Source organism: Pseudozyma hubeiensis, assembly GCF_000403515.1.
Source record: "Pseudozyma hubeiensis SY62 DNA, scaffold: PHS45, whole genome shotgun sequence".
In the NCBI taxonomy this organism is placed as follows: domain Eukaryota; kingdom Fungi; phylum Basidiomycota; class Ustilaginomycetes; order Ustilaginales; family Ustilaginaceae; genus Pseudozyma; species Pseudozyma hubeiensis.
In genome coordinates this window covers 662,476-687,088 of record NW_012133827.1, presented here as the reverse complement: position 1 = coordinate 687,088, position 24,613 = coordinate 662,476, and the positions used below count along the sequence as shown (strand labels likewise).

At 57.4% G+C, this 24,613-nt stretch overlaps 8 protein-coding genes across 8 annotated transcripts; 6 read left to right on the top strand and 2 right to left on the bottom strand.

The window, feature by feature from the left end:
* Positions 1–29: 29 nt before the first annotated feature.
* On the top strand, positions 30–1,608 carry PHSY_004677 (autophagy-related protein 18; the record flags this gene model as incomplete). Its single annotated transcript, XM_012335290.1, has 2 exons — positions 30–62; positions 1,372–1,608. 2 exons carry the CDS (start codon positions 30–32, stop codon positions 1,606–1,608), a joined length of 270 nt encoding a protein of 89 aa, XP_012190680.1.
* A 192-nt stretch (positions 1,609–1,800) lies between these two features.
* PHSY_004676 (hypothetical protein) lies at positions 1,801–2,166 on the top strand (the record flags this gene model as incomplete). Its single annotated transcript, XM_012335289.1, has 1 exon — positions 1,801–2,166. One exon carries the CDS (start codon positions 1,801–1,803, stop codon positions 2,164–2,166), a length of 366 nt encoding a protein of 121 aa, XP_012190679.1.
* A 73-nt stretch (positions 2,167–2,239) lies between these two features.
* Positions 2,240–4,027, top strand: PHSY_004675 (4-coumarate-CoA ligase; the record flags this gene model as incomplete). Its single annotated transcript, XM_012335288.1, has 1 exon — positions 2,240–4,027. The coding sequence occupies one exon, from the start codon at positions 2,240–2,242 to the stop codon at positions 4,025–4,027; it is 1,788 nt and encodes a 595-aa protein (XP_012190678.1).
* Positions 4,028–4,501: 474 nt separating this feature from the next.
* Positions 4,502–5,947, top strand: PHSY_004674 (dienelactone hydrolase; the record flags this gene model as incomplete). The annotated part of the gene is made up of 1 exon (XM_012335287.1): positions 4,502–5,947. One exon carries the CDS (start codon positions 4,502–4,504, stop codon positions 5,945–5,947), a length of 1,446 nt encoding a protein of 481 aa, XP_012190677.1.
* Positions 5,948–6,124: 177 nt separating this feature from the next.
* On the bottom strand, positions 6,125–7,351 carry PHSY_004673 (cell cycle control protein; the record flags this gene model as incomplete). The annotated part of the gene is made up of 1 exon (XM_012335286.1): positions 6,125–7,351. One exon carries the CDS (start codon positions 7,349–7,351, stop codon positions 6,125–6,127), a length of 1,227 nt encoding a protein of 408 aa, XP_012190676.1.
* Positions 7,352–9,001: 1,650 nt separating this feature from the next.
* On the top strand, positions 9,002–12,985 carry PHSY_004672 (hypothetical protein; the record flags this gene model as incomplete). Its single annotated transcript, XM_012335285.1, has 1 exon — positions 9,002–12,985. One exon carries the CDS (start codon positions 9,002–9,004, stop codon positions 12,983–12,985), a length of 3,984 nt encoding a protein of 1,327 aa, XP_012190675.1.
* A 97-nt stretch (positions 12,986–13,082) lies between these two features.
* Positions 13,083–16,973, bottom strand: PHSY_004671 (hypothetical protein; the record flags this gene model as incomplete). The annotated part of the gene is made up of 1 exon (XM_012335284.1): positions 13,083–16,973. The coding sequence occupies one exon, from the start codon at positions 16,971–16,973 to the stop codon at positions 13,083–13,085; it is 3,891 nt and encodes a 1,296-aa protein (XP_012190674.1).
* A 1,086-nt stretch (positions 16,974–18,059) lies between these two features.
* On the top strand, positions 18,060–24,353 carry PHSY_004670 (potential autophagy related protein Atg2; the record flags this gene model as incomplete). The annotated part of the gene is made up of 1 exon (XM_012335283.1): positions 18,060–24,353. The coding sequence occupies one exon, from the start codon at positions 18,060–18,062 to the stop codon at positions 24,351–24,353; it is 6,294 nt and encodes a 2,097-aa protein (XP_012190673.1).
* Between the last annotated feature and the right edge of the window lie 260 nt (positions 24,354–24,613).

The window sequence follows — 24,613 nt, the reverse complement described above, 5'->3', positions numbered from 1 at the left end:
GATGTGATCTCGGCAGCGTCTGGACGAGAATGGATAATGGCGAGAAGGAAGGGTACCGCGAGGTGAGGCGAAGGTAGGCGTTGCTGTGATCGGGTGTGTGGGCCAGAAAGAGATGTGGTACGTTGTTGTCCGACCCGCTATGACTTGATGAGGTTGTGATACTAGGCACAGAATACCTGCACACAACGGCGTCCCTCTACGCCCTTGACACACACACGCAGGACGCGCCAAAAAAGACAGGTCGAGACAGTTCAACACACGCACGCACGCACACGCCGCTCGCACCCTGCACCGAGGATGACAATTCTGTCGACTGCTCTCGACGGACGATTTTGACAGCATCTCGGCTACAAGAAATAGCTTGACTGGATGCAAAGAGCAGACCAGAGGGCGAGGTCTGCCTGCGGGCGTGCGCGAGCGTGTGCGTGTGCGTGTGCGTGTCTTCCTTCACACGAGCGGGCCAGCCGCCTTGCCTCGTCGTCCGTGCGTGCGCTCATGCTTATTTTGTTTTCTTTTGGTCGTTCTTCCTGCGCTCAACGCCTGTGCCAAGCGGCTTGTGTGCTCAAGTCAAGAAGAAAGGCGCTACCATTCAGGATAGGGATTTGTTTGTTGGTCGAGGATATTTTTGAGGATTTGAATTGAACCCTGACACAAGAGGCACGACAAAGCGCACACACTCTCTCTTTCTCATTTTGTCTCGCTGTGTTGGTCGGCAAAGCGAGGGTTCGGCAAGCAACTCCGACCGCGCTTGGCTCTTTGTATTGTTTGAGTGTGATCGTAGCATCTGAGGTTTGCTCGAACCCGGTCTTCCCTTCGACGCTCGTTGCTTGAGTCAATTGTAGACGCAGCTGCTAGACACTGGCGGATCTTCAGGGGCGGGCAAAGCAAGTGCAAAGCCGGGAGCGAGAGTGAGTTTTGCAGGTGGCGACACGTAGCGCGACGGGTTTTCGCTCGCACGCGTCTTCTTTCTGAGGCTGCAGGAGCGACCCTCTCTCAATGGCCTGCTGGAAGGTAAGGTCGAGGCACGCGTGGCGTTTTGAATGATCCCATGCCATGTGGATCGATATATCATTCACTCTATCAACACCTCGGTGATGCTCTGCTACGGTGTCCGGTGACGGTGATATGTGCATTGTGTGTATAAACTGCGCGGGACCGCGGACATGTCTTGTGCAGCGGAATTGCAATTCGCTGGCATCCCCAGCAGACTGCATCAACCGTGCGCTTGTGACGGCAGGTTAAGCCAGTCGCTTTCGCGCTCGCCTTCAGACGTTCGACGATGCGGTACAAAGCACTTCTGCCGGATCTCCTCCTGTCATCTCCGCTCGGAATTGCATGCGATGATCAGTGCTTTCAACCTGGTCATGCAAGGTCGAGACAGTGTTATCTCAAAATCTCCTTGCATCGGGGAACTCGGCGCATGGCGAAGACTTCTCTCTGGCAGAACGCCTGGGCTCGGTGCCAAACTCCCCGGACATCGAGGGCGGTACCACCGTGTTGGGCCTGAACCGCTTTCAATTCGTGCGTCTTATGATCCGAGGTGGTTATTGCAGCCCGGTGTCGGTGCTGGTGTTGCGATTGCTGAATGAGGGTCTTCGTTCTGGTTGAGCTTGGGCGAAATAAAATGAAAAACATATATCCAATCTTGATGTGAAAACCCCGCTTCGGAATTGGGGCTGCAAAACTCGCCGATGGTGATGAAACAGTCGGATCTCCTTCCACGCCTGCACGGCATCCACTCTACGATCGGTGATCGAGACCTCTACTGTCCTCAAGCTAGAAGCCGGCAAGGCGACGAGAATGGCGGCGAGCTTTAGATGTGGGTGCCGAGGAGACCAAGCCCCGGCTAAACTTGTGCCGTCGAAACCCTACCGGAGCAAAGCCTTCTGTGTGTCAAGCAGGCTACCTTGCTCCTCTTGCCTCATCCAGCGGAAGGACGTTACGCCCGAGGAGCCTGCTCTCAACGAATGCCTCTTAGACCTGCTGTCCCGAAGATCAGCCGGAGTATACAGAAAAGAGGTGGTGACGCAGACCACCGCTTTTACCCTAACATGCACAACGCTGGCGAAAAAGCTGCGAAGAGGAAGCACCGGTAAATGTTCAGGCAAAGTAAAAGACCGGAATTACCGAACCGTTGGCATCACTGTGCAGAGCGCCATTGCCTAAATTCAAAGATTGAGCCGGCAGAGAGCGTGACCGTTACTGTACCGCCTTCTCTTCAACTGTGGGCCCCGCTTTTATGCAAACGGCGGGAGCGGCGGAGAGAGCTCGTATACCTTTCCCCGCGTTGCGCTCCCCTCACGGCTTCCTTCCCTTCATTCACAAGTCATTGTCGTGTCTCTCAGCAACAAGCATCAATATGGCACCACAGATCCTCAAGTCCCTCGAGCCAGATCCGCCGCGCGTCCAGCGCGGCAACCTGTTCGACTTCCTTTGGAGCAATCCGAACAAGGTCGACGAGAACAAGGCAGCCTTTCACCGTCTGGACGGCAAGAAGATCACACGCAAGCAGCTGCACGACGACGCTCGACGTCTTGCCTATGCTCTGCGTCACAAGCTCGGTCTGCAGCCTGGATCGAGGATCGGCATCATCTCACCCAACAGCACCGCTTATCCCTGGATCGTCCATGCCGGTCTGTGTGCTGGCGTTGTGCTCGTGCCTCTTAACCCGGCCTACGGCCCCGAAGAGCTCGTCCACCCCATCCACGAAGCCGAGATCGAATACATTTTCTGCCACCAGAGCGTGCTCAACACGGTGCGAGAGGGCCTCGAGCAAGCAAAAACGAGCCTCAAATCCAAGAACGGTGAGAACCGCATCTGGATCCTCGACGACGGCGACAGCTTGAAGAAGGACGACAAGGGCGAGCAAGATGCACGGACCCTGCTCGGCGATGGTCGCCTCGAGACGCACAAAGTTCCCGATGACCGCACAGAAGACGCCTTTATCGTCTTTTCGAGCGGTACAAGCGGAAAACCGAAAGGTGTCCAGCTAGTGCACGGAAACATGACCGCAGTCACAAACGCCATCGTAGCCACTTTCGGTACTGCGATTGGTCCCGACGATCGCTATGTCGGTGTCCTCCCATTCTTCCACATTTTCGGCCTGGCCAAGACCATGTGCAAAGGTGTCTACATCGGCGCCGAGAGTGTCGTGATTCCGAAATTCGACCTCCCCGTCTTCTGCGCTGCAGTGCAAAAGTTCAAGTGCAACATCAGCTATGTGGTCCCACCGATTCTCGTACTGCTGGCAAAGGATCCACGTGCCAAGAAGTACGACCTCAAGAGCCTCAAGTGGGTCATGTCGGGAGCAGCGCCGCTCGGAGCCGAACTCAGCATGGAGGTAGAGGCCGCGCATCCCGGCCTGCGTGTCACACAAGGCTGGGGTCTTAGCGAAACTTCGCCGACGGCCACATTTGCAGAGCCACAGGCTTATCGCGATCACATGGGCACCTGCGGTCGACTGATCGCGGGTGTAGAGGGACGTCTGGTGGATGACGATGGCAACGACGTCGGGTTCGAGCAGGGTACGGACGGCAAGCCAGGCGAATTCTGGGTTCGCGGCCCAACCATCATGAAGGGCTACCTCAACAACAAGGAGGCCACCGACGACTGCATCACTCCCGACGGCTGGTTCAAGACGGGCGACATTGCGATCATGAAGAACAACTACTTCTGGATCGTCGACCGCAAGAAGGAGCTCATCAAGTACAAGGGATTCCAGGTGGCTCCTGCCGAGCTGGAAGCCACGCTCTTGTCGCATCCCAAGATCGCCGATGTTGCTGTCATCGGTTTCAACGACAAGAAACAGGCAACCGAGCTGCCACGCGCATACGTGGTGCTCAGGGAAGATGTTCTCAAGAACGAAGATCCAGAGGCTGTAGCCAAAGAGATCGTCGAGTGGACCGCCAAGAAGGTGGCCAACCACAAGCGCCTTCGTGGTGGTGTCAAGATCCTGGAAGAGATCCCCAAGAGGTGCGTTGAAAATGCTCTCCAACAGAGGCGTCGGGTTCCGACTGCAGACTACTGACATTCTCCACTTCTCCGCCTTCTGTTTGCACATACAGTCCATCGGGCAAGATTCTGCGACGCCTGTTGCGAGACCAAGCCGCAAAAGTGTCTCAGTAGACTGATTCCACTTACGTGGCGCCAAGTGCGAGAGACCGCCCCATCATAAAACATCTTCGTTAATACCATGACGACAAATCTCCTCACCCTTTGACTTGAACGTATCGACTGAGTTGAGCCTGGATAAGACCCGTGCGGGGAAGAAAGGGGATTGTGTCCTCGGCTACACATTTGGCGCGCTTTGTCCGCGGCTCAGGGTCCGAAATCCACCAAAGCGACTTGATCAGCCAAATCGAGCTCAAGACGCTCAGCCTTACTGCAATGTTCTTGTGCCCCTGTGATGTCAGAGAGAGCATGAAATCTTGCCATATGGAGGCAGTTGAAAACAACAGTCACATGAAACCATCTTTCCATCCAACGATCACCTCAAAAGACGATGTCGGACAAGATACAAGTCAAGATATACGAATCAGCCGTGGATCCAGCTAGGATTCCAGGTCGGGCACCAACTGTACTGCTGCTCGGTCCACTTCACGCAGGCACACAGGGCTTCGCAACCAACCTGTCCGAGGAAGGATACCAAGTGGTCTTGGTCGATAACACTCCAGCCTCTGCATCGCTCACAGCGCTTCGAAGACGCCCTGCTACAGGAGATGACAAGTACGTCTCTGACAACGACCTACGTGAGACGGATGGCTGGTGCGTTGCCGTCAACCTCGTCAAGCTGATCGACGTACACGTATCGGGTGGTTGGAACAAGTACACTGCGCTCATCGCTCTCGACGTAGAGCTGCAGGACGCTGATGTTGTACGCTCGCTCCACGTTGAGACGTCGCATCGTGGCGGTCTGTCCGCCGTCATCAGCTACGGCTCACACCTCACCAGAAATCAAGTGCTCGAGGCCGTCGAGCGAGTGGGAGACTACCCTTTGCTCTCACACCTGGCCGAGTCGGAAACAGACTTAGTCGATGCTCTGGTGCAAGCAGCCAAGAAGGGCGACATTCCTCAAGACTCGTTGCCCTTCCATCCCGAGCTGGACGCTTTCAAGGCCTCGTTGGGTCCCGTCAAAGCCAAGCCAGTTTCCGTCTTCACGTACACCTCCATCGGTAAGGACGAGGACGCCTCCGTCTGGGGATGCGCGTTTCCCTTTTCGCACCATTCCAAGGACTTTGCCTTCCCACACGACTCGAGCATCGGCGACGCCCATCGGAGTGCAGCAGCCATGAGCTATTCTCGCACCGTGGCTTTGCTGAAATCGACTATGGGCCCCCGCTTCCCGCTCGAGCAGCTCTGGGACCAACACACATATTTCGAGTTCGCAACACGCGATGCTGCAAAGACAATGTCCACCATGGTTGCGCAGCCATACGTCAACCACGTCGCCTGCCTCACCGGCGGTGCAGGCTTCACCCAGCTCGCTCGATTCTACCAGCATCACTTCACATCGGTCTCGCCACCGGACACGGCCCTCGTACCCATCTCTCGTACCATCGGAGCAGATCGCATCATCGACGAGATGGTGTTCAGCTGCACCCACACGACGATGATCGATTACTTCTTGCCGGGCGTTCCGCCGACAGGTCGAAAGCTGCGAATTCCCATGGTAGGGATCGTCAACCTTCGCGGCGACAAGCTCGCCTACGAGAGTCTGTATTGGGACCAGTCGAACGCACTGGTCCAGTTGGGGTTGTTGGATCCGGTCAAGAGCTCGACGGACCCGAAAGTGAGACTGCCGATAGCCGGCGATGAGGTGGCACAGAAGATTCTGCATCCCTACGGCGTGCCTTCGAACGAGTTGATGCCGAATTGGCCAGAGAGCGAGTCGAAGGGCGTTCCTGGGATCTCCGCCAATGGGACCTCATCCGATGCCGAGTCAGGGTGAGAAAGAGTCCCATTTCATGTCGTGCCTGAATCGACCTTGTGACACTCTAGCAAATCTCACTACCGCAAACTGTCTCCAAGAACTAACTATGCATTGACGCGGAAACTGAGAACAAGAACAACAACAAAACCGAGACCTGAGCCGAAGTATCTCCTCCGACCTCCCTCTCCCCTACCTTCACTTGGACTCCGGCTGGTTCCAGCTCAAGTAGCTCATATCGCCCAACTTTCTCGGCTTGATCAAATGCCTTGCGGTGAAGACAAGTCCCAACAAGACCGCCAGTCCGGCAACGGCGATGAACGACAGACCCAAGAACGGGTTTCTACCACCGACCCAACTGCTTGTGCTGAAGACGACACTCTTGGTGCCATCGAACATGGCTACCGGATAGTTGTCCACCACTTGCAACAGATACCTTCCTGGCTCCATGGCTGCGGTATCGTTCCTCTTGTACAACTTTCTGAAGGTCGGCAGACCGGCGATACGCATCCATACCATGAAGTGTTCGTCCTCGCTGGGGTCAAAGATGTTGTCGGCGGTGTAGCCGCTACCGAAACCGTACTTGCCGGTAGCACCTTGCCAGTAAGGAGGGGGTACGATCTGATCGGCGTTGTACTTGGTCTTTTTGTACTTGTCCTTTTCTCCCGGCCAAATGATGTTCTTTTCGCTCATGACGTATGTCTGGTTGGGAGAGTTGGATCCGGCGACATTGAGCAGAACGGGATCACCAAACGTATCGTTGAAGACCGAGTTGGCGATCAAACCGCAAGGGTAGATGATCTTTTGCGTGCTGGGATCCACGTCCACCGGCTTGCATGTACCTCCAGAGATGGTACCGTAAGCAACTGCATCTCCGCTGAGCTGGCTGGAATCGAGGGACTTGACGTAGCGACGGTGGTTCTGGTAGTAGTTGGTGAGCTTGTAGTAGAGGAAGACGCTGGATTCGAGTCGCGCGGGGACGCTAAAGTAGAGGTTGCACTTGCGAGAGGAAGCGTCCCAAGACCAGGTGGGTGGCTGGAAGTTGGAGGAGTTCTTGTCGTGCAGCTGATAGTCGTACTTGGACGAGGGGATCTGGGCTTGTGTCGGGAAGGCGGGTGCGGTGGAGCATTGGGTGTAGTCGAGGCTGAATTCGTTGACCTTCTCGGCGAAGTAGTAGAGGACTGCGCCGATGGGGGCAAAGACGATGGCGACGAGGAAGAAGGCGGGCAACACTGTTCGGGGTGTAAGGATGGGCTGCCATGCTTTCAAACGCTGCTGCTTGAATGCCGTGTTGGCAGGTTTACGCTGGGCAAACTTGCGCAGACCCTTTGCAGAAGCAGCATCGCTGTCGGCGTCGTTGGTGGAGCCGTTGCGCACGGCGTCGCCTGCATCAGTGGCGCGAGGATTCCTTTTGAAGATCGCCATGTTGAGCGATGATGTGTAGCCGGCAAGAAGAACCGCGGCCGTATCAGATCAGGAGTGGGAGAACGACGATGATTACGGCACCGAGTCCGAATGCTTGGGCGTCTCGGCGTGGACGAAGACACAGCCTCTGGGACGAGACGAAGCACAGAGCTTGGGGTGACAGATGACGATGAAGTTGTGGTCGGAAATCGAAGCAGAGTAGAATGGAGATGAGTCGAGCGATGGTGTTGAGAGATTGAAAACGAATTGTCAATGTGGTCTCGGCGATAATCCTCCGTGTTGCTTGCTGTGCCACACTGGATTTCTGTCAGCTCCTCTCGCGCTCGGCTGCAGCTCAAAAAGTCGAAAACATAACACACAGCCCCGGGAGAAAGAAATCCACTCCACAGACGGAACACACACACACACACACACACACACGCGTCAAGGGAGAAATTCAAGTTCCACGGAAATTGGTAGCCGGACGCTGGGGACGATCTGAATTGATCTTTTCCGACCTTTTGAATACAAAGCAAATCGAAGAGCTGCTCGACCCCTAAAGTGAATTAATTGCCCACGAAGCAACACAAGCGCGCTCTAAGTTACTGCCAGCGTTGGACCCTTCCTCTCCGACCAGGCAATCAGCATGGACGGACTTCCCGAAGACCTTCTTGTGCAGGGCTATAGACAGGCTCTTGGCGAAGACGACAGCAGGAGTTTCTCGTCCATGTCACTCGCCACTCCCATAAAGAGACGATGGGCTGTCGGATCACGACAAAGAATGATCGTGTGGGACCTGACTTACTCCAAGCCGCTGCCAAGGTGGGTCTCACCGAGGATGAGAAGATTCATGCAGCTGAGCCTGAAATCGAGGCGTCAAAGTGTCACGACGTCGGGTTGAGGCAACCTTGAACAGCGACACCTCCGGGTTGCAGGTGGTAGCGGTAGCGATGACATCCGAATCTGGTAACGGCAGCAACCAGATCGTGTCGATCTGGCGCCACCGCGCACATCCCCCACTCTGTGTATACTGTCGAAACCAGGCAACGCGCGCGTGGATCCAAGGTGGTGGGACTGGCTGCACGACCTGCAGCTTCCGTCAAATCCTGAAATGCCACCAGAGCCACACGCCAGGATCACGTCGCAAGCAAGGCTTGCACGGCGTGGCAGATGATGCAGAAGCCTGTGTTTGTCTCTGAACTTTGCGGCTGCACTGTTGATCTGCAGATCGCTAAGGCGGGCGCACCGACACCGCCTTCCGAAATCCCTTTCTTTCGACTTGACCTGTCTCAGGAATTATGAGTCCGACGTCCAAGCGTCTTGTCATTTTGTTTTAGCCGACGCACTTCTTTCACATTGTCACCATCCATGGAGCATCGGTCAATCCGACACAGGCCCACCCTCTCCTGATCACATTCACTCGACTCGACCTCGAATAGACTCACAATTGAGCTTGCTCATCGCTCCCTCGCTCCTTCTTCGTGACCTGGCTGGTCCCGCTATCGAACCAGCATCGGCGGCACAAGGTCTCGGCCGCCGCGCCCGTCGGGATTGCTTTATCTTCGTCAACGACACCTCAACCGAAACCGCCAGGCTCACGAGGCTTTACAATAGCAGCGTGTCTGCAAACCCACCTATGTTGGCGATACGAACAACCCGACTCGCACAATCATGAGCTCTTCCGCAGCTCGAGGCAGCTCCACCGCTTCGGCTGCCGCTGCCTCTCGAGACCGCTCACTCCGCCAGCTACTCGATCCAACTGACCTACTACCCGGCCACACAACCGCAGATCTGTACAGTCTGCGTCACTTCACCCTCCGAGGCGGCCTTCCAGATTCGCCCGGCTGGCTCCGAGCACAAGCCTGGAAAGTGCTACTCGGCTACCTTCCTCCAGAGAAGAAGGAATGGTCTTCCACGCTCGCCAAGCGACGCAGAGAGTACTACCAATTCCTCAACGACCTCTCCCCTCCGGCTGATCCATCCCATAAACCCATTCACCCAAATAAGCTCACCGACAACGATCGACTGCTGGATCAGATCTACAAGGACCTTGTTCGCTCCCGCAAGAACGGTTTCGCCTTCTACCAAGCTTCGCCACAACCGAGCGCATCCTGTCCCATCGTACCGGTCCCCGCCTTCGACACGACGCAGTTGCTACCGACTGCTTTACCAGTGCAGCGTCTAGAGACTCGCGACAATCTCCTGCACCGTTTGGCCGCCATTAGCCATGGATACGCTCAGCAGCTCTCTCTCGAGCGCATCGCTTCGACGAGCTCCTCAGCCGCCTCACGACATTCTCCACCACGAGTCCTGCACGTCCAGACAGACACAGGCAATTCGTCTCAGCCGATGGACGATCCGATCAAAAGCCCCCCCATTCTCCTTTCACCACCTTCGCCTGGTGGCATGTCGCGAGAATCATCCCAGCACTCTTTTGCTTCGGCGAACGAAGCGCTCGAAAGCACGCCGACCTCGCCAGACCACCACGACAACCAAGCGACAATACAGGCTCAAGCCGCAATCGCCAGTACTCATTCCTGCACACCGGCAGACGACCCTGCAGCAAGCATTCCAACTCAACGCAACTGGCACTCGCTCCTGCGCATCCTCTATCTCTTTGCTCTTCTCAATCCTAGCATCGGCTATGTGCAAGGTATGAATGAGGCTCTCTTCACGCTTGTCTACGTTTTCGGCTCGTCACAATACCCTCACCCGGTCGGCGACACCCTCACACCAAGCAACTCGCAGACGGGAATCGCCACCAGCGCCGATGGCACAGTCTTTCGGTCCTGGGACAATCAGTTCGACCTCGTCAACCTTACAACACATGCAGAGGCCGATGCATTCTGGTGCTTCTCGGCATTGATAGGCGAGATGCGAGAGCTCTACGACTTCGACAACGTGGACCAACACGCTCGCGGCGGCGCTGGCTCAGCAGTCCGGTCACAGTCCGGCATGGCAGGTGCCCTCCGTCGCTTCAGTCTGCGAATCAAGTGGCTCGATCCACCATTATGGCGCGACCTCCGAGCCGCATCTCTTGACCCGCAATTGCCCTACTACTCGCTGCGCTGGCTTGCTTGCCTCCTCAGCACCGAGCTCTCTTTGCCATCTGTGCTGCGCATCTGGGACGCCTTATTGGCGGAACAAGAGACGGCTGGCGTCTCCGGCTCGGCAAAGATCGAATTTCTCATCGATGTATGCGCGTCCATGGTGCTGCAAACCAAAGACCGCTTGCCGAGCAGCGAAGACGACCTCGACATGGAGTCCGAAGGCTTCTCTCGCGGTATGCGAGTCCTGCAAGAGTATCCGGATGACGACATCAGCCCTGTGGTCGAGGCAGCCACTCTCACTAGGCAGCGACGCCTCGCGGCCGATCTCACAGGAGATGGGCCGCCAAACGACTCTGACGACGACGAGAGCGCCAACGCCAGCTTTGGCGCTGTCAAGGCGAGAGCTGCGCAGGCATGGCGAGATTGGAAAAGCCCTCGACAGGATGCGTCTCACCACCCAGATCGCACTGCGGCGCCTGCGGAGGCTGCTCCGCCAACTACAAAGGGAGGCTGGCTTGTGTCTCGGGCCAGACAGCGCCCAAGCCTGACCAGCACGGAAGATGCCGACGTCTCGATAGCAAGCAGTGCCGACGGCGCAGCCAGCGAGGCGTCGACATCGTCCAAGACCAGCTTCAGTGGCTTCCTCGCCAAGTACGCAGAGGCTGTGCAGAGCAGCGATGCTGCGGCCAACTTCTCAAAGGCCAGCACCAATCTCACCGCAAAAGCTATGGCGTTTGCCGATCGCAACAGCCGCGAATCCACTCCGGAGGCCTCGGCGTCTCCTCAGATCAACGGAGGCTATGGGTCGCTGGGACGTGGCTTTGCAACACCTCCGATCGGCTCACAGAACGCACGCTTTTCTTCTCTTGGCTCGATAGGCACGGGCTTCTTCACTAAATCCCGAAGAAACGCCAGCGAGAGCGTAGCGCATCCGACAGCATGGGGATCGCCACATACGCCTGACATGACACGCTGGTCGCGCGAGACCATGGCCGACTTTCCCCTTCCAAATGTGTCAGACGATCCAGCTGGCCGCATGGAATACGTCGACACGTACGGAAAGCGCATCAGCATGGCGCAGAATGGCAGGCGCGGTGCCTCGCCCTCGTCTTCGGCCGCAGGAGACGATCACATGGAGCGACGAGCTAGCGAGACCGGCACGAGCAATTTTCCGCTCCCTAGCATGAGGGCGGCTGCTCGCATGGGCATCCTCCCATCGCGCATCCGCGAAGAGTCTGCTAGCCCCAGCAGCCGCTCTACCGGCCCCAAGCCTCTCCTCTTGTCACAATCTGCGCGGCCTCCTCGCGAAGGCAACAGTAGCCCGCGCTCGCTCGCTGTCGATGAGCCATCTCGAAAGATCTCATCTGGACCTATGGCCCACAGCATGAGTCGCGGCAATAGTCACCAGGACAGCCGGAGCAGCGCAGCTGGCAGTCTTCGGTCGTCGCGTTCCGCATCGGTAGCCGACAGTCGTCGCAGCTCGATCGTTGATCTTGGTGAGTCCAGCATGCCTGGTCTCTTGGAGCTCGGTGCGTTGCCGCCTTTGCCAAGCTTGGCCGGGCAGAGCTCTGCTGGCGGCGCCAACGGCCATTCAATGCATTCTGGATCCTCCGCTGCTCGAATCTTGCCGAGTGGTGTTGCTGGACCGCAAGGGTCGGTTTCGAAAGAGGGCACTGTGTCTGCTGGAGCTTTTGCAAGAGCCACAAAGACCGCTGATCCTGAACGCGACCGACCCGAGTTTGGACACGTTACCAGCTCGTCCGACGTGCCGTTGGTGCAAGCTACGAGCTCGAGCATCTCTCGCCCTCGCGCATCCAATAGGAACAGGACGTCCAGCTCAACAATTGAGTCTCACACTGCTTCAACCTTGGGGTCTTTGACCGGCAACCAGATATCGAACCGCAGCAGCCAGACCACGAATGTCGTTGACAGCCCAGCGGATCAAAATGCTCTATCAAGCTACGGCTTCGTCGACAGCCCTGGAGTGTCTGAGGATCCAATCACCTACGATGTTTCTGGTTCTCTCGACGATGCGGTGACCAAGAGTGGCTGGCGCGCTGCTCCGCTCGAAGCAGCGACAGACCGCTACGACACGCCCGCAGGGGGAAACGAGTCACCAACCCGACCAGAGACGATCCGCAAATACACGTTGACCGACGAACCGCTTTCCTCGCCGACAACAGGTAGCACGATCGTTCGAAGCAAACGAGTCGTCAAAGGCCGTCAAAACTCATCCTCGTCGGTCGCGACCAATGCTAGTCGCCGATCGCTCGCCGCCCTGCGGAGGAGCAGCCGCAACTCGATTGTCGATCCAACACCGACGTCGCCACGGCTGCCGCTGCCTGAGGTGGAGGAACACATGGATGCCTATGGCGGCATTGCGGACGGAATCGGTGGAGAGGAAGTGAATGGGTCGGTGCACGACACTGACGAAAGAGGATATTACAGTTATGCGGTTGCTGGAGACACCCCGCGCGAGCAGAGCGTGGACGTGAGATCTCTGCGTATTGGCGATGACCAGCAGAATGCGCCGACGTCGCCACTGTCAATCAGTCGGAACGGTAGCGGTGCCCGGCCGTCGACTGATCGAAGCGGCTTCATCTAAGTTAGTGTTTCACACAAATCTTCACAAATACAATCAATCGCCTGAAAAGCAGAATGCGTCACGAGTGTGTTGTCATTTCAAGTGCCCTCCCGCATCTTCATTGACCACTTCCTAGAACACGACTGACACGTCGTGCGGCTGTCCTGCCCAAACTTCTGACCAATCCTGCGCCAGTCAAATCGTCGTCGTATCCGCCGGTATTCTGAGTGGAAGCACCCGAGCGATCCTTCTGACGCGGGGTTTCGATATCGCCCGGCTGCGCCGAGGTGGGTGTGGATGGCTCGTTGCGACTTGCTTGCTGAGGTCGGCGAGCAGGAGATGTGATGGACTCCTCGGACGGTCTCTGCACGTGGCGGGGAGGTCGAGGTGGCGGATTGTTCGACTTGGTCAGGCCATACTGGCTCAGCTTGGGTGGAGAGCGGTTGCCATCATCAGGATCCGAAAGCACAGTAGAGGACGATGCAGCAGGATTGAAACTGAGCGTGTGCCTCCGACTTACCTGGTGTCCCGTGCCCTCTCGAGATTGGTCCGCCGTCTGAGCTGTGGTTGGAATCGATTCGGCGCTTTGGCCGTCGATGCCCCTAAATGTGTCGAGTTGCGAGGCGAGGGTGTCAACGATCCTTGGCCCACCTCGGACAGTGGCGTCAACCCCACTTCGTGCCGCTCGCGAACGCTGACCCCGCGAAGACTGTCTAAGCGTATCGCCAGCCAGCGAAGCATTGGCATGCGCACCGGGCACTCGGCCAAATTCGTCCGTCTCACCTCCGACAGTGCTACCTTCGCTGTCCATCTGCTCGGCGCCGCTAAGTCCATTGTGCAGGCTGTTCTCTGGGCTCGAAGCAAAGACGCTCGAAGCCGTGGATGCTGCCGCAGGTTGAAAAGATGCTGTAGCATTCGAGACAGAAGGGTTGCTCAGTCTTGGACGACGCGGCGTGAACGCCGGCGCGGGACGCGAGCTCGCCGTTCCGGCTGCAATGGTCTCGCCAGGAGTGGACTCCGTTTGGGAGGCACCACTAGTTGGGAAGTGTTGCCCCATGACGCTGCGGCGCGAAGACAGTGGAGAGTCTTGGGAGGCTTCGCGCGCCGACTCGAAGGTCAGCCGATCAAGTCTCCGCTGTGCAGCAGCGGAGGAAGGCGACAGCTCAGATGCCGACCGGCCGTGAGCGCTAGTGTGGCCAAGAGAGGTCATGGAACGAAGTTGCGTGGCCGTTAGGGTTGCGCCACGTTCAGCGGTGCCAACACCTCTGGACGGGCGGTTGAAGGGAGACAGCGAGTCACGGTGCGAGGCGGATCCATCGCGGACGGAAGAGGTCGCTCGGCGCAAAAGCTGAGCGCTGCGATCGGAGCCTCTGCTTGCTTCCATGCCGTTGGCAAGCTTCGCAGATGCCGGTGTGAGGGGAGCGCCACCGCTGCCATCGATGCGCGAGAAGGGTCTGGGCGAGTGACCCAATTCCACCAGGGCCTGATTGAATTGCGACTGTCTCTCCTTTTCCGTGCGGTCCAGAAGGAAAAGCAGATCCTGCATGGCTCGTGCCTGCTCAAGGACGAGTTTGTTAACGAAGGCGAGTCCCTCGTCGAGCTGATCAAAGGCGTCGGTCAGAGCATCTCCCGGCCGGCCCATCAGATGACCCTCTGTTGCGATGGGGTGCATGGATGCCACCTCTGTCCACATGGTCGAAGTGCCCCGCACAATCGCGCCCATAAGCTCTACGGTGCGCGCTGTGTGCGGTCCTTGTGTGGCAGAAGTGGTCGCGTCGGCAGATGGCGTCTTGGTGTACAGAGCTTCGTACTGGGCCAAGCGGACGGTAAGGTTGCGGATAGGAGCAGGCTCGTCGCCGGCGGCGGCGTTGCGGTCGCGCTGAATAGGGGCGGGGCTTGACACGGAAGATCCAGCCGCGGTGCCCATGGCGGTGGCGCTCCTATGTGGCCCAGGTTGACGCGCATGAACACCGCCGCGGAGACCAACGAGCTCGTGGATGCGATGCACGGCGTCGGATGAGTTGGTGGGGTCTGTCAGGGGCCAGTTGCGATCGTATCGGGATCGTTGCGGATCCGTAGAAGGGTGCTGTTGCATCTGCAGGATGCGGGGGTGGTCGTTAGGCGTCCTCTGCAGACCCATGACAGACTGTGAACGCACGGAGCCTAAAGATGGCGAATCATGAGTTATGGACCCGCGCGCGGACCCTGGCTGGACTCGACCGTGAAGCGGGATCAGACGTCGGTCGTGCTCTGCAGCTGCACGCCCCACGTGTAATTCCTGAATCTGGTTCCGAAGATGGTCCAAGGCCGCATCGTCGACGCGACGCGAGTGGTCGAGATGGGCTCGGGAGCGATCCGACGAGTTTGTCAAAGACGAAGCAGACGGGCTGTAGGGTCGTTGGTTGGTAGATGACGGAGGCGAGATGGCCTCAGCGGAGAAGAGGTCGGAACCGTACTGCCTGCGCATGCTGACGCGCGAGGCGGCGCGATGGAGCTCGGATGCGCTGTTGGACGACTTTTGGGAACGATTGGAAGACGTTGACGAGATCTTTCGAGCACGCGCCTCCTCACTCGGCGAGCCAAAGTCGGACGAATGCGGTGTGCGGCGCGCAGAGCTGGAAGGTGTGCTTTGTATGGAGCCCCTGGCAAGGTAGCGTTGCGCAGAAGACGAGTCGACTGAGATGCGGCTGCCTTGCGTCCCAAGCCGACCGTCGTAGTCTAATTTTGACGCCACTTCATCTGGGGCCGCAGAACTCGCCGCGTCGGAGGCGTACCTGCGACGACGATTATGGGGCGAATGTGAGTCGATAGACTTTCTTGTCGCGCCCTCCTCCTGTATTTCGTCAAGACTCTCCCTTCGCGTAGAGACGGGACTACGAAGAGAGACATCATCGGCAGGTTCCGATGGCGCGGGTTTGGCGACCGATGGTTGGCGCGGTTCGCTTGCGTCTGAGTCGTCGCTGGCAGTTCGCTGGTGTGCGGCTCGATAGGCGCGGCGAATCTCCTTGTCTGGGAGACGAAACTCGGAGGGCATCGGGCTGCGGCTCGCAGTCGAGATGCGTGGAGAGGTTCGATCGTCAAGCGAAGTGCGGCCAGAGGTGCGACCCGTGGTATTCACGAGGCGTCTCATGGATCCCGATGAAGTGTCGTCAGCACCGACATAGTGAGAAGAGGATGCCGATGCATGCGTGATTGGTAAATGCGTATTGACACGATGAGGGCTGTCGCGATGTCGTGGAGAACGCTCGTGATCGACTGCGGCCTCGGTCTCGTCGTAACGGGACGAGGCTACGGAGAGTGTCGTCGATTTGCGCGGCGAATACTTGTGCTGAGAGGCGCGTGGGAATGGCTGCTGCTGGGAAGCCACGTCGGGTTCGTCGATGGCAGCTGCGTCGTTGTCGTCTTCGTTGGCAAAGCCCATACGTGACTCGGATCGAATTTGGCTGACGTCTCGTTCGTGCATTTCGCTACGGCGCTTTCTCCTCTCCCTAGGCGAGTTTGTCGTACCGGAAGAGAGGGACGAAGAGGAGCGCAGGGCTGATGGGGAAGCATTGGATCCAGGCATTTCAGAGATGCGCTGATCAGACGCAGAGTTGCTGACGGACGCGGCGGGGCGCGTCTCCATGTTTGCGCCTGTTGCAAGTGGTGGTTGGCTTGACCGAAAGGTCTCGCGAGGATGATGATGTGGACTTGTTGCGCCAATTGTGTCACTGCCTGTGTGATTGGAAGAGGAAGTGACCGAAGGAGAGCGTGACGAAGCAGAGGCGTCGTGAGCTGAGACGGAAGGTTTAAGCAGTCCCGGGACGTCAGTGTACGAAGGCAAGGCGCCGTGCAAATCCTTTCGAGCCCCTCGAAAATCTCCGCTGACGCTCGCGTTACTGGTCGTCTCGCTTTGCGGCGGCGTAGGAAGGCCGGCGGAGACCCGATCCGCTGCGCGACTGGTGTCCTGATTCAGCTGAAAGCGAATAGCATCGAAGCGATTGAGTTTGGCCGAAGGCGCAGTGTTCATTGAAACCGGGAGTTGCAGAAGCGAGGATCGGGCCAGTCAAAGCTCCGTGGGGTGCCGCTCCGTGATGGTGCTGATGCGGATGGGTTCGTCTGCTTCCTCCGCTACTGGACGGATTCACAATGTTGAGGGAAACGGGAGGTGTGCGCGCCGAGACGGAGTTCCGCAAAGCGTCGCATCTGGGCTGGTCACTGCTTGATTTCAGTCCACTTCTAGAAGCGTAGTAGCACTGACAAGCGATCCGATCCAATCGAGAAGGGCACCGTTGAGGATGTCGGGGTGACGACAAGTTCCAAGATCCGAGAGGCTTCGGATGATGCGAACAGCGAGGTCAATGCTTTGAAAGTGACAGGCATCATGTCCGAATTCCGCTTGACTGCAAAATTTATCCGAGTTACACGACAGGGGCCAAAATCAAGAAGCAGCCGCTGGCCATCTCGCCAAACTGCAATCGACGCCCACGCGCAGATGGTCAGTCTCACCGAAACATACACGAGACGTCCTCGGAAAGCTTACCGACCGATGTGCCGCTCTCTCATATGGTCAACCCGTACGCTAAGACTGAGTCTTCTCCCATCAGAAGCACGTTGAATCTGTCGACGGCGAGCAGCCTCAATCGAGAGGAGCAGCTTGCAGGTTGGAACAGGACCCTTGCGCACAAGCCTCTCGTCGCGCGACGCGTTGAGGATTCAGGAGGTAAAAATCCTGGTTCCATCACATGGAGGGCGTAACATTTACAGAAAAAGGGGATGCGCAGCAGGGTTGCTGGGTTGCTTGGACCCTGAATAGCAATCACAGGCCAGCTCAACATGACATTCTGTGATGTGAGGATGCATCAACGTAGCCATCACTCTGGCATGCATGTTCGACACGAAGCAGCCTCCGGCATCGACACTCACCACGACAAGAGCCGCAGAGTAAGAGCTTCCAGACGACGTCTTGTCAACTGCTGTCGGAGTTGCGACGCTGATGTAGAAAGGTGGCAATCTGCCGACCAACACCCTGCTCGCCTCACCTGGGACATGGCCACTCGACGTTGAGTGCGCGATCGTTGCGCCTCGTCCTCTGGCCAGGTGACCGTTGGCTAACATGGCATCCTATTTGATACCGTCTTTCTTGACCGGCTGGGATCTCTCCTCCGTATCTGCCTTCTCCCTCTCAGCCAACTTGCAAAAGAGGATCCTCTCCTACCTCTTGAAGAGGACGCTCGGCCACCTCGTCGACGGCGGACAGCTAGACCTTGCCCAAATCGACGCTGGAATTGGAAGTGGACGTATCGAAGTGCGCAATGTCCAGCTGGACGCCCAAGCCATCAATCGTCGCCTCCCCTCGCTTCCAATCACTTTCGTTGCCGGCAAAGTCGGCAGCATCCTCATCCAGCTTCCCGTGCCCAACTTCTGGAGCGGAGACCTGTCTGTCACCATATCTGATCTGGTCATCTGCATCGCTCCAAGCTCAAGATACTCTGCCCACGACTCCAATCCCGTCGAAGATCTTTCGGCGTCTTTCGCTAGCGCAGCCAGTCAGCTTTTTGTCGACGACGAGGAGGCCAGAGATATTGAGCAATCCATTCACGAGTCTCTCGATTCGGAGGCCCTCAAAAACGAACAGCAGCCTTCACAAGACGATAAAGGCTCGCTCATTGCGACATACGTGGAGGCCCTCCTGACTCGTCTGAAGGTCGTCGTGGAGAATGTTCACATACATCTTCAGTCGGATGCGCTAGATCTCACGCTCAAGCTCGATCGCGCCAACGTTCGAAGTTCGAACACGCGCACAGAGCAGCAAGAGCAGTATCCTCAATCACGCAACACGCAAAACGACACCTCCGACACTCTGCCTTCGCCGCAACGGCGCTTTTACAGCAAGACCGAAAGAACGCTTGACCTCCACGGCTTCGAGATCTGGTTGCAAGACAAAACACAGACTCAACAGGAGCATGATCCCGACTCGTCTTCCTCATCTGACGATTCTTTCGAAGATGACGTCTCCCATCTGCGACAATCAGAACGTGATTTGGCTCGATCGGTCGTCTCCCTGCAAGAGTCAAACGCAAGCCTGTACGAGAGTGCGATCGGCGAATTCGCACTCGAAGAAGCTTCTGGGCAAGCAGGGCCCACCCCATCTCGAAAAGCTGAATCACGCTCCACACCAGAGATCCCTGCCGGCAAAAGACAACGATTGTTCAGCCTGGGTCAAGAACCTGTCGTGGTCACCTTCAAGACCATCAAGGAGCGTCATGAGACATACTCATCTGGCGCACCATCGCGTCGTCAGATCCAGCGACTCGTGAGCGTCGTCACCGACGTGGACGTGCAGATTGGGAACATGGTCGGCGTCATCTTTATCGATCATGTCAATCTTCTCCTGTCGCTGACGCGCTCTTTTGACCTCACTTCTGCACGACCCTCGACGTCGTCGGTGCAGCGCGAGTCGAGAGCGCATTCAAGGACTGCCGGCCCTCGAGCTCCAATACAAAGAGATCTGACATTTAGCTGCCAAGCTGCTAGCTTCAATCTCATCGTTGGCTATGACGAGCCTTCCGAGCCGCAGCAAGACCAGTCCTTCCTCGAAGCCTTCTGGGCTCGCCCAGCTCGTATCCATCCTGACTTTGGGCACCTCCGCTTGCGATGCGACAAGCTCTCGGCGCGCTTCACCGGCGCGGTTGCTAGTGGTGACCGAAGCAATACGAGGGCCAACGTCCAATTCGCCGTTGAGGACCTCGGCGTGTTCGAGCACCTGTCGGGAAGTTTGTACGAGCAGTGCCCACCTGAATCGTTGCGCATTCTGCCTGTCTTGATCCTGGATCCCGCCTTAGCCCATCTCGGCACGGCTGCCCCCGCCGCAAGCAAACAACCTCAACATGACTATGCCAGAAGCACCGTCGATGTCTTTGATTGGCGCTATAATGCTTTCCAAACATCCATAGCACTTCATCCACCTGCCGTCGGCAACACGCAGAACCCAGCGAAAGCCGCTCGCTTCACCGCGACTGATGCGCGACCAAATTCTTCCTCATCCGTGCACAGTCCGTACGTTCGCACTGCATACGGAGATCGTGCATGGAAGCTCAAAGCCACCGCAAAATCTTCCCCGCACTCAAAGATACCGGACGTACATGCACCCCTTATCGATGTATCGATCTTTCTGCCACAGGATTCAGAGGGTCAGGGTCGAGTCAATGTGACTGTAGCGCCAGTACACTTCTTCGTCGACGTGTCCCTGGTGACAAGGGTCATGCCAGCTCTGCGAAGATTTGCTGCCACGCAGATCGCCGCGCTCCGACCCACAGCCAAGGCCGACCATGACCTGAACGACTCTGTGGCGACGCTCGCATCCAGTGCCGCCACCATTCAGGCCTCCACCGACAGTCTGCTGGACGGGCTCGACACAGACGTTGCCGCTGTCAGACGAAGCCCGTACAGACTCGATCTGGACATCGGCTTTGTTCGCATCGACGTGAGGACACCAAAGGTGTCTTATGATACGATCGCGCTTGCTGGTCGTTCCCTCAGCTCGACGAGACTGCACGGGCTTGACCGAAGGTCCGGCATCTTGGTCATTCAGATACAGCACCTCCAGGTGCTATCAGGGCTCGCCGAGACGCACAAGCCTGCCGGGGCTGTGCGATTTGCTGCTTCCCTTCCTCAGTCGGCTGGCCAGATGCGACCTAGCAAAGCGGTCGTCACGGGACGGGTCAACGCCGAAAAGGTCTCAGCTTATTTGGCCTTGCCTTTGCAGTCACGCGCGCTGATCCTAGCCTTGATGGAGGCCGTTGACGACAGCAAGGGGACAAATGGACCATTCGCGAGCTCACATGAGGTGCCGCTTCCGCGACTACATTTCTCTCGAATGTCTGAGCCAGCCCAAAGTCGGGGCAACGTGACAAACGAGAAGGAGCGGGTCACGGACCAGTGCAGCATTTTGGTCCCGTCCATCAAGGTGGAGCTCAGAAAGGCCCAACTCGATTCACTGCAGTACGTGGCTGATGATCTGACTCAATCGGTCAATCTGTGGACCTCTGACGACCTGGGCGACTCCGATCCGCTCGATTCTGAAGGGCTCAAAATACTTGGCAGCAGATTCTTTGGTAGCCGCGCCGGCCTGTCGGTCATGTCGTCGAGTACCGACTCGACTGCTACTGCCCGGGGCAGCAGCAACGACTCCTCGCTGCACTTGACCATCGTCGAATCATCCATCCGACTCTGGCTGCCGAGCTTATCGCCAAGTCCAGGGTCTTCCGGCGATGAGCGGACGGACTCTGCGAAGAGTCTATTGCTTACCATGTCCGGTTCCGAACTCCTCTTTGATAGCGACAAGACTCGAAACACCAATCGCATCGAGATCCGTATTCCCGAGGCGCAGCTCAGTGTCGAAGCAGGTGACTTTTCGGAAGAAACATCGAGTTCGCTTCTTGCATACCGAACCATGGGAAGTGCGCTCGATGACCGTCGTAGCGCTATCATGCTGCTGCTGGTTTTTGAAGCCTACGCCGAGCCTGGCACCAGCTATCGGGAACAGAATGTGGATATCAATCTGTCTTCAATGACGCTGGCTCCCCCCTTTGACGAGGAGTTGCTACCACGCATCAAACGACTCCTGAAATCACCCGCCGGCGTCTTTGAGAACGTTGAGCCGAACGAAGTGACGCGCATCAGCTTCAAGGCAAGGGATTGTTCGGTCTTCATCGCACCTCCCGATACTCAGCATCGCGCGGCTGTAGCTATCGGAGAGGCCTCAGTCAAGACCAAGCTGACGTCGCACGCCCCGAAAACTTCCATCAAGCTCGCCATCGCCTCTTTGGGTCTTTTTGCGGCCGAGGCTGACCCTTCACTGGCGTCATCGCGTCCTCACTTTGCCGATCGATCGGCTCCTGATCGTTGGACGAGGCGCGGATATGCACGCGTGCTGCACGTTCCCGAGAGCAAGGCCAGCGTCCATCTGACCACTCTGACGAGACCCGAAATCGATGTGAAAGTCACCAAGCTTCGTGTCAAGATTCAGGCTACGGCTGATACGCTCAGCGTCGTCAGTGATCTCATCAGCGCCGCTTCAAGCAAGAAAGCGCAAGAAGCATCCAGGTCGCCTTCGCAGGTGAAGGAACCTGCGCTTTCGACTAAGCCCGAGCAATACAGACGGGAAGATCTTTCGGAGGACTTGGCTACTGCTGCATCGACCTCGGACAACAGTGGCCATTTCGACAGGATGGTGGAGCTCATGTCGGACATAGAAGACAACGCTTACCGCCTTGAAGCACCTTTACCCGTGGCTGCTGATCTGGTCGACGATGATGTGCCCTCGGATGCGGCATTCCTCGGCACAAAGGAACGGTATCACCCCGAAATTGTCGAGACGACGCTGGACTCGGATGAGTTCTTTGGTGGCGAGTCTGTCGCCTCCATCTCGCTCCTGGAACCGCGCGCAGACACGGTCATCTTCGCCGATGAAGATGTCACGGTGCGGCTGCTGGACCCCAAAGGCATCTGTCCGGTCCAGGACTACTTTACAGACCCCGATCTGCGACCCCACCTCGATTCTGCACTGGGAACAACGGCCAGCTCAGCGCGGGTGCGAGTGAGCAATTTCGACCTCTCGATGCGTCTTCATTCAGGCTACGACTGGCCCTCGACACGAAAGGCGATACAGCAAGAAGCCAAGCTTGTCCGCAGGCGATTGCAAAAGATCAAGCAGCTGTTGGCCGAGGGCCAGGTGCCAGATGACAGTGTCGAAGCTGCCACGAGCAATCTGCTTGACTCGATTCACATCAGCTTGCCAAACGTCGCTGCCGAAATGGATGCGGACGAGATGATGCGTGCCGTGGAGGAGGAGCTGGGCGACGGCTCGGATGCGGTGTCAGCCGCTGACAGCGATGCAACCGCATCCTGGCAGGCGCTGCCGAACGTAAAGCGCGACGGACGAGCATTCGCTCATGGTAGACAGGATCCTGCTGCGGATGCCTCGCATGACAAGCTGCAGCGTTCCGTCCGCTCGTCGATCGACTTCAACTTTCGAGGCCTCGAAGTCGAGTTCGACAAAGCTGACGCCTCACAGCCAGGTCATGTCGTCTCGAGAATCGCGGTCAATGCGCGGAGGTTTGAAATCATCGACAACATCAAGACATCCACATGGCGTACGTTTCTCACCGAGATGCAAGATCGAAACGCTGCGCTCCGTCACGATGCCGAGAGCAAGATGGTCAAAGTCGAAATCCTGCACGTGCGTCCACAAGGCGACGTGCGCGAAGGCACGCCTCAAAGAGAAGAGACGCCCGAGGTGCGAATGCGAGCCAAGCTGGCGCCTTTGCGGCTACACGTCGATCAGGATGCCCTCGACTTTTTGAAGAAGTTCTTCACCTTCCAAACCCCCGGGCGGAAAGAATCCGAAATACCACCGACGCCAGCGGGAGCTGCACCACTGCCGTTCGTCCAATTCGCGGAGGTGCTGCCGATCAAGATCAAGCTCGATTACAAGCCCAAACGCGTCGACTACAACCTCTTGCGTCAGGGCAAGACGATCGAGCTGATGAATTTTTTCCATTTCGAAGGCTCCGAGATGGTTCTCCGTCATGTCACGCTGCGCGGAATCAATGGCTGGGCTCGTCTGTTTGACACGCTCAACGATATCTGGACCCCGGACGTCAAGGCGAACCAGCTAGCCGACTTCCTGTCTGGATTAGGTCCCATTCGTAGTCTGGTCAACGTGGGCGCTGGGCTGGCCGATCTAGTGCTCCTACCGATCGAGCAGTATCATAAGGATGGTCGAGTATTGAGGGGCGTCCAGAGAGGCGCGACGAGCTTCGCCAAGAGTACCGCTCTGGAAGCGGCGAAGCTGGGAGCAAGGCTGGCGACGGGCACACAGGTGATTCTGGAGCAGGCCGAGCACATCTTGGGCGGGGAGAGGATGGACTCCAGTGTGACGGCGAGGGCTGTTGGGCCGGAGAGTGGAGAGAGTTATGAGAGTCTGAGCGAGAGCGTCTTGGTTGAATCGACCACGTTGGCTCCGGATCGCGACAGTCTGGTTAGTAGGTACGCGTCCAAGCCGGAAGATATGACGCAAGCGCTGTCGCAGGCGTATTCGGGCTTGACGGAGGGGTTGACTTCGGCTGCTCAGACGATCCTCGCCATCCCGATGGAGGTGTACGATCCGTCTGATGCGAGAGGAGCGAGTGGGGGTGGAGGAGCGGCGAGAGGTGCAGGTAGCGGAAGGGGCCCCGTGGTGAAAGCTGTTCCGATCGCCATTCTGAAAGGTGCCCAAGGAGCGACTCAGGCGATCGCAAAGACGATGCAAGGCGTTCAGGTGACCTTGGGCGATCTGGAGAATGTCAAGGAGGGAAAGTATAAGTTGCCTCCGTCGACGTCAGGCGCCGGTCGTAGGGGAAGGTGAGCACATCTCTAGAGTCGAAATTTTGTCATATCTACATCAAAAGTCGATCGTTTTTTTCTCAAAGCAGTGTTGTGTGCGTTGTGATCAGGGTGACAGCTAGGGCGACAATGCACAATCGTTGATGTGAATGACAGTGAATGGGTGTTCATTGCCAAAGAGAGTGAGGGCGCGGAGGCCATGTACAGAGTGAGTGGGGATTGGAGGGAGAGGGGAAAGAAGAGAGAGGGGGGAGGGAGGGAAGGCTTGGCCGACACTCGGCA